Raw genomic sequence first — 7,092 nt, 5'->3', positions numbered from 1 at the left:
AAGGAGAAAAAGAAAAAGAAAGAGAAGAAGGAGAAAAAAGAGGACGACGTCAAAAAGAAGGAAGAGAAAAAGAATGAGGAGGAGAAGAAGAAAAAGAAAAAGAAAAAAGAAAAGGACGAGCATAGAATAGTACCACAATACTGGTAGGAACTAAAACAAAACAATAATTTTGGCGAAATCAATAAACCCTATTAGAAAAGACAAAAAAAAAAAATATTCCTTGCGGCTACAAGTGCCCTCGCTCGGATTATGCTGATAGCCAACGCTCGCAGCGTCAGACCAAAACGCATATTTAGGGGTGCGAAGGCTTCTCTGTTATGGAGTGAAGCCGTCCGGTCACATTACCATCGTTACAAGGAGGCCATCGTTACAGCGTTACATCGTTACCATCGTTACAAGGAGGCCTTTAATATATGATAGATGAGTGAAGCGCTATAAAAGGTACGAGCTGAAAGTCCTGGACACCTATGCGCTGAATTCTAGTCCTGATGATGGCTTGTGTCAAACATTATTGAGGACATATAGAGCGAGTAAAAAAAAAAAAAAAAAAAGAGAGCGAGAGACAGAGAGAGAGAGAGAGAAACACTAGGCATGGAGAACTAATTCACAACTTCAATGAGAACCTGAAATTTTTGTAATTAGTTGATTATGCATTTCGATTTCTCATACAAATAATGTCCACCTCTTTCGACACAGGTGGTGTTTAAATATCCTGTATCTTGTAAAAAAACAAAGGAAGAACACCATGTATAATTCTTTCTTTTACGTCATCTCCTTCCTTCTGCTGTAAAGGTCGCCTCGTCCAGAGAGATCACGTCACCATAGCCTTTATACATGGTGCTAAATACGCGTAGAAGGGGTGCAAACACGGACACATGTAAAACGAAAAGGAGAGCTCCAACGCCGTTTCCGTTCTGGGTGTGTCCGTGTTTGCACCCCATGTTGCCCAGTACTATGAATCCTTATACGTGCCTTAACCGGAAGTAGGCAGTGTTTTGAGAAGCGCGTTGGCGATGAAGTATGTCATGTGACCTTTCGAGAAGCACTCGGCGAGGAGGGGAGACCAGCCGATAAGGAGAGTAGCGAAGGAAAGAGCGAAACGAGCGAGGGCCGTTTTTCGGTCATCAAACTCGTGTAACTCCGCTATTACGGCACCATTTCGAAAAATTCTCGCGGCTACGTGTTCGTTGTAGACTCGTGCACAACTGCAATACCACAACTAAATTTCGAACTCTGGGTGGTTTAGGGGCCCTTTAAGTACTCCCAACAATGCTTAGCTAGACTTAGCCAGGCTCAGCTTCGCTAGTTCACAGGGGTATGCGCCATTGCGCTTGGACCCTTTCTGCACTACCGCCAGGATCGGCCCACATTTTCTGTTCGCAGGTTACGGACTAACGCTCGGCTTAAAGAGCTCCGCTTTTAAATAATTTGAAAGATAACGTACGGGAACCTGCATCGACGTTTCATTTAGGCCAATAAATCCAGGCAAGCTCTGCCCATGGCCATGCGCAATTTCGAGGAGTGCATGCACTCGCGACTTCTAGCTTGCCAGTGCCCAGTGTGGTCAGAAGGTAGATCCAGGCGCCTCGAAATGAGCTGTCAATTTGCGAACGCGAAGTGCATGTGCTGTTGGAAACACTTACCTCTGCTCGCTATATTGTGTGTTACGGCGCTGCTGTTAGCAAGCGATGTGTCAGTGCTGGATGCCGATAACACCCTTGACCATAGAGCTTCTTACAGTAAGAAATTCTATGCTCTTGACTGTCGGCCCTGGTAACGTAGTGGTTTAAGAAATTTTAAAGTGTCAGTTTCGATTTCAAGCCACAAAGCGGCACGTGGTTGAGCAGTGTACCACGACCATCCACCTTAGATCCATCGTGAAAAAACGCTGCAACAGGCTGTACAGTGAAATGCTGTACGGACCGAGCTAGCTATAGCATCAGGCTGGCAGTCTGATAGCGTCTTAGAAACGAACAAGGACTCCTGAGACCACGCATGTCGCGTCGGCGAGACGGAATCGCACTGTGGCGTGCTGAGTGAGTAAACTGTCAATTCTCGACGTGGCTCGAGTTTCCTGGCAGAAAAGGGTTCAGAAAGATGGAGGCTCTGAGAAGCGCCATAAAAACGTCAAACTGCACCTTTACAGCTATTTTGTAAACCACGTTTTACTCGCAAACCTCGTTGGGATTGCTTTCGTTGTTTCTGCAGCACTCACCAGCTTATAAGTTTCTGTGGTCGTCCAGTTTAGTTCTCAAATGAAACAGCCACAAATTTTATTCCTTCTACCACCGGCTTCTTGGCCAGCTTCAGTAGTGGGTATGTGCGATTACTTCGGTGGCGAACAAGTAAGAAACAGCATGCCCGCTGCTAGACTGGCAGCCGCCAACCGAGCGAGGTCCACCGAGACCTGATTAATCCAATGGCAGCGACGCACGGCAGCCTACCACTGCCGCCGGCTGCAGCGCTGGCCTTGCACCAGCAGCGACTGCCGCCGCCGCCACAGCTGCCACCGCCACCGCAGCTGCCACCGCCACCGCAGCTGCCACCACCACCTCTACATAGACCCCGAGGGAAGAAGAAGCCCAAGACTGCCAAATCTAAAGATACACCGAAACGGACGTCCTCAGAGATTCCGGCGCCTCCTTCTCCACCGTGGCCTATCCCGGACCGCCGCCGAAGACCGGGGCCCAACCCGGTGGTGATATTCTCGGTCGCTTTCGTGGTCATCGTCGCGCTGGCCGTGGCGTCCTTCTTCCAGGTGCACCCTTATTTGGATAATCCATCTTAACTTAGCCGTGTTCGATGTCCTGTGACTTCACCTCTAATCAGCCCGAAAGGTTAGCGATGGAGCTGGTCTTGAGCGTTTTCTTCGATATCCACGCTATACCCGAAGTTCACGCGTGCGAGGCGGTAGCCTCGTGTCCGTTTTCCAATAGGTTGTACTAGTTGTAGGTTGAATAAGTTATACTTGAGCTTGAAGGAAATGATAGCCGAGGTAAAAGGTTCAAACGAATAAAACATTTAAACCAACTCTTAAAAAGTTCAAGCAAGTGGAGGGGTCAGCAGTTCATTACAGATGTCTTTTCCTTTACACATGTCGGTATTACAGGAATTACAAATCCAGCTGATATGCACAGCGCGGTGGAAGTGCGGGAGACGTCAATCGTTGCCTCATAGCACGCATGGAGGGTGTCGGTGCCAGTAATGAAGACGAATCCTTGATCGACAGTTTCGTTCATGGGAGTGCTGGTAATGACGAGACGTGCAAAACATGACGAGATAAACTTTTAAGACTACACAGTGCACCTTAGCTTTGATTTCAAGTCGAATACTAGGTGTCCTGTGTTCTGACGGCGCAAGCATCAAAAACGTTTTGAAAGTCAGAGTATCTTCTAAAAGCAAAGTTGGGTCGTTGACCTGGCGAAATAATTACGCGATGTTCGACATTTCGGAATCCCCACTGAACCGTGCTTCACAATTCCCAACAAATCTTCTGTATACAACCCGAAGCTACAAACAGATAATGTTACTTAATCAGTTGCGCAGCTTGTCTTTGGTATGCTTTTTTCCTGCCCCGGCGTCCTTCCATCAAACGCTTGACTACGAAAAAGGCCCGTGTCACTTGTAGGGGAACACGTTTATTCTTTAATCACGCGGCAGCGTTGTGCGAAAGTGAGAACTAAGAATGTGGCCCCAGGATAATGCTACTCGAGTTCCGGGTTCACACTATTGGAAGTAAATAATTTTAGTTTAGCCTCAATGCGACGATATTGTACCGAGCACGCCCAACGTTGTTAGCACATTTGGTGGATCGTACACAAAATTTGATTATAAGAAGAAAAAAAAAATCGACAAAAGAACGTACAGTAAACTTACCACTGGGTTCCTATTTTTTTTCAACAATGCAAGTCACTTGTTCAGGCTCCACATCTCTGCTGAAATCGCCATGACCATAGGACATTAAACGCAAGTACCAGGCCCAGGTTGTCGAATACGAGAAGGAGCCGGCGCCAAGAGAGAGCAACTTCCGACTTGGAATTACGAAGCACAATGCGGCAACAATAGTGTAGCCAAGATTGTCTTAGACGAGTAGCGGTCAGAGAAAATAGTAATGTCTTCTTGCGTGCATTCGAAAGATAGGGACAAAAGCTTTTTGTGAGCAGTGCACTTGTCATGGCTTAACAACATTATGAACACGTAGCCCCTCACGAGCCTAAACTGAAATTGATTAAATTTTACTTTGACGTTTTCGTCTTCTTTGTCAGCGTATTACGTGCATTTAACTGTACAGTAGCACTGATGGCTACACCTTTGTGATGCTGTTGTTTAACGTAGATATCTTGGACACACTTCTTATAAAAAAGGAAAATCGTAAATAGTCTAACCAAAATTACGTGGCTACCGCCACCTTGACTGCAGATAGCGCAGCCGCATATTTCTTCGGCAATTTTCACACGCTACAGATGAATACAGCCTCGTGGATGACTCCACTTGCTCCGCATGCTGTCCTGACTACGCCTTAGTAGCGCACTAATACTGTAGCCGTATGGTATGTATGCCAGGTTGAAACTGAGTGTTCTGTGTGACCAACGCGGTGCCAGGTCCGTGAGCGCGTGGAGTCCGGTCCCGAAGCGCGCCGGGCCAGGCAGGCTGCAGCCGCCGCAGCGATCAAGTCCACCACCCAAGAGGACGAGCCGGCCACGACGATTCGGCTGACGGACAACACCGAGGAAGAGACGCTGCGCACCGCTGTCTTCCTGCCCAAGGCGCGCACGCGCACGCGCACACCAACCAAGAAAGGCCGTTGAATTTGTGGTCGATGTGTGCTTCCCGTACACGTCAACCCCTGCCACCATTTCTCATTAAAAAAGTGTTGCTCTGAGTCACAGTTAAAAGCCGCCCGGTGAAGGTTTCCAAGCAGCATACACGTATGCTACCTAATGCATGAATGTCATTGAACCACGCCTGACACACTAAAACGGAGAGTAAGCATGTTCCGGAGAAAGCAAATGTTCCGTAATTTGGCGCTAAGCCAGCGGCCAGTGTGTCTCACATTGTAGACTAGCACACGCAACTGCAGTTCAGTTTTCAGAAATTTGCAAGTCAAATTTTATTCATTTAGCCTATCCACCTGAGCCTTGGCCTATCCCCATGGTGGCTATGAATCACGAGTTGAGAGGACCGGTTTCCCGGCGTGGCTGTCGCATTCTTCTAGGGGCTGAATTTTAAAAGCCGAGATTTACCGAGATTTCAACCCAATTCAGTTTAATTTCGGTGCAAGTTACCCAAGGTGGTCAGAGTGAGCCCGGAGCCGTCCAGTAGTACGTCTCATAACTCGGCTATTGCTTTGGGACGTTTAACCCCAACAAGCAACCGATGCACCCGTCTGTCAATAGCCATACGCGAATATAGACTACCTCCGTTAATTCGACCCTGATGGGATTTACAAAATTGATCAAATTATCAGGCGGGATGCAGAAAAAACAGCAAGACAGACAACTGATTCATTTGGCGGTATTTGCTCTATTCTAACATGCCCCGGAATCAAGCGCGCGCCCATTTTCAATGTGTCCAATGTAGAAAATAAATCTAAGAATGACATTAACGCTCCTAAACGAAGTAGAAATCCCACGCGCAGCCGATTTTTAGCAAAAAAAGTTGTTGCACAATGGCGGCCGGTTTTCTAAAGTCAGCTTTACCGCATGGATGGTTGCAAAAACTTTATTATGGTGCATTGGGTCGCACTAGTCTCCTAGCCCGAAGCGGGCCGCTCCCACGTTGGGGTCGAAAGGCCTAGCCTATCAGCCGCTTCGCGAGCCCTTTGGACTGCCCATAGCTGTTCATCTAATGTGAGACTGCGTAGAGCTGCATCCAAGCGCTCTTCAGTGTTGTCCTTGTCGCTGTGTAACGCGGAGCAACGCCAGAGCATATGACTAAGATCTATGGTGTCGTTACATTTATCGCATGTTGTAGGAGTAGAGATCTCCGGATAGATCTTGTTGATTAATAGCGTAGTTCTTGTTTGTAAGAGCATTAGCGTAATGGCCTGAGCTCTATTTACTCTACTGTACGGAGGGGGGAAGACTCTGCGTTCTATGTACCGCATGATTTTGTAAAATTAGCTTTGCCCTAATACAGACGTGTTATGGGGCAAAGCATACGACTCTTGCGAAGACTGTTTTGATTCTGTGTCCGACTGCACCGTGCTGGCAAAACGGCTCAAATTTCTTTAAAATGGCAAAGCGTGCTTTAGAATCAGGTAAATACCGTATTAAGACATTGTGAGCTACGGTTATTGCTTGAAATGCTTCCTAGGGCGGGCCGAAAATAGACGTCTTCGACGAGATATGACGCATGTTTGATGCATTCACTGTCCCCTAAGCTCCGTCGAGACGGACGCTGCCACTAAAGGGTTCGCTATCAGGGACCTTACAGGGGTCAGCCGCGTGCTTGCTGACTGGTCAAGGTCGAATTATCCGACGAAGGCCCATTTTAGGATCAAAATAACGAAAGTTTGGACCCATAGAAATGCATGGGCGCCGGTCCTGCATTTCCTGCAGCGAGCTTGAACCCCGCATTTATTACTTTTATTGCGATAGCAATTATATGGACACTTCAACCAGATTTCTGCCGTCGTCGTCGCCGTCGCCGTCACCGTCGCCGTCGCCGTCACCGTCGTCGTCGCCGTCACCGTGAGGTTCCCTATAGATAAAATCTTCGCCGCGCGCCGTATGCCCGAGCGGAAGCGTGCGGGGACGCCCGCTATCACGGAGAGCGAACGCACTCAATCTCCCACGCGCAAGCAAGGAAGCGGGAAGCCAAAGCCAGCGCCGGAGGGAGCGGGGGGGGGGGGGGGGGGGGCGCACTTATACTCTGCCAACAACCGCGCTCGGCGCTCGCCCGCACCGTCTCTTATCTCCACACCGCTCTGACCTTTATGCGCCGTGCATTCGCCGCTCAGTTTCCGTTGAAGCGATAGACCGCACGTATCCTTCGCCCGCTGCGGCGTATGCTTGCTGCCAGCGTTTTGACAGTCGTTGTCTGCAGTAATTCAATGTGATCTATTCGTGTTTGTTTTAGCGCGCTCACACC

General features: G+C 48.5%; 3 protein-coding genes across 4 annotated transcripts in view; 2 read left to right on the top strand and 1 right to left on the bottom strand.

Annotated features, from left to right (window-relative positions):
- Positions 1 to 208, top strand: part of LOC119446618 (nucleolar protein 58-like) — a 12,872-nt gene extending 12,664 nt beyond the window's left edge. For both annotated transcript variants that reach the window (XM_049664256.1, XM_049664255.1), the window contains one exon: positions 1 to 208. This exon is cut by the window's left edge and continues 186 nt beyond it. In XM_049664256.1, the coding sequence (XP_049520213.1) occupies positions 1 to 147 (147 nt within the window). In that variant the 3' untranslated portion in view covers positions 148 to 208.
- Positions 1 to 7,092, bottom strand: part of LOC119446615 (phospholipid-transporting ATPase ABCA3) — a 255,324-nt gene that overhangs the window by 82,643 nt on the left and 165,589 nt on the right. The window lies entirely within an intron of this gene.
- On the top strand, positions 2,354 to 4,888 carry LOC125944142 (protein TonB-like). Its single transcript, XM_049664257.1, has 2 exons — positions 2,354 to 2,758; positions 4,602 to 4,888. The coding sequence occupies exons 1-2, from the start codon at positions 2,420 to 2,422 to the stop codon at positions 4,806 to 4,808; spliced, it is 546 nt and encodes a 181-aa protein (XP_049520214.1). The 5' UTR covers positions 2,354 to 2,419; the 3' UTR covers positions 4,809 to 4,888.

This window comes from Dermacentor silvarum, chromosome 3 (assembly GCF_013339745.2).
Source record: "Dermacentor silvarum isolate Dsil-2018 chromosome 3, BIME_Dsil_1.4, whole genome shotgun sequence".
Lineage (NCBI taxonomy): Eukaryota > Metazoa > Arthropoda > Arachnida > Ixodida > Ixodidae > Dermacentor > Dermacentor silvarum.
This window is presented reverse-complemented; position numbering and strand designations above follow the sequence as displayed.

Coding starts and splice junctions, on each gene's coding strand:
- LOC125944142 (XM_049664257.1), top strand. CDS start 2,420: ATGGCAGCGACGCACGGCAGCCTACCACTGCCGCCGGCTGCAGCGCTG. Junction 2,759..4,601: donor CCGTGGCGTCCTTCTTCCAG/GTGCACCCTTAT, acceptor ACGCGGTGCCAG/GTCCGTGAGCGCGTGGAGTC.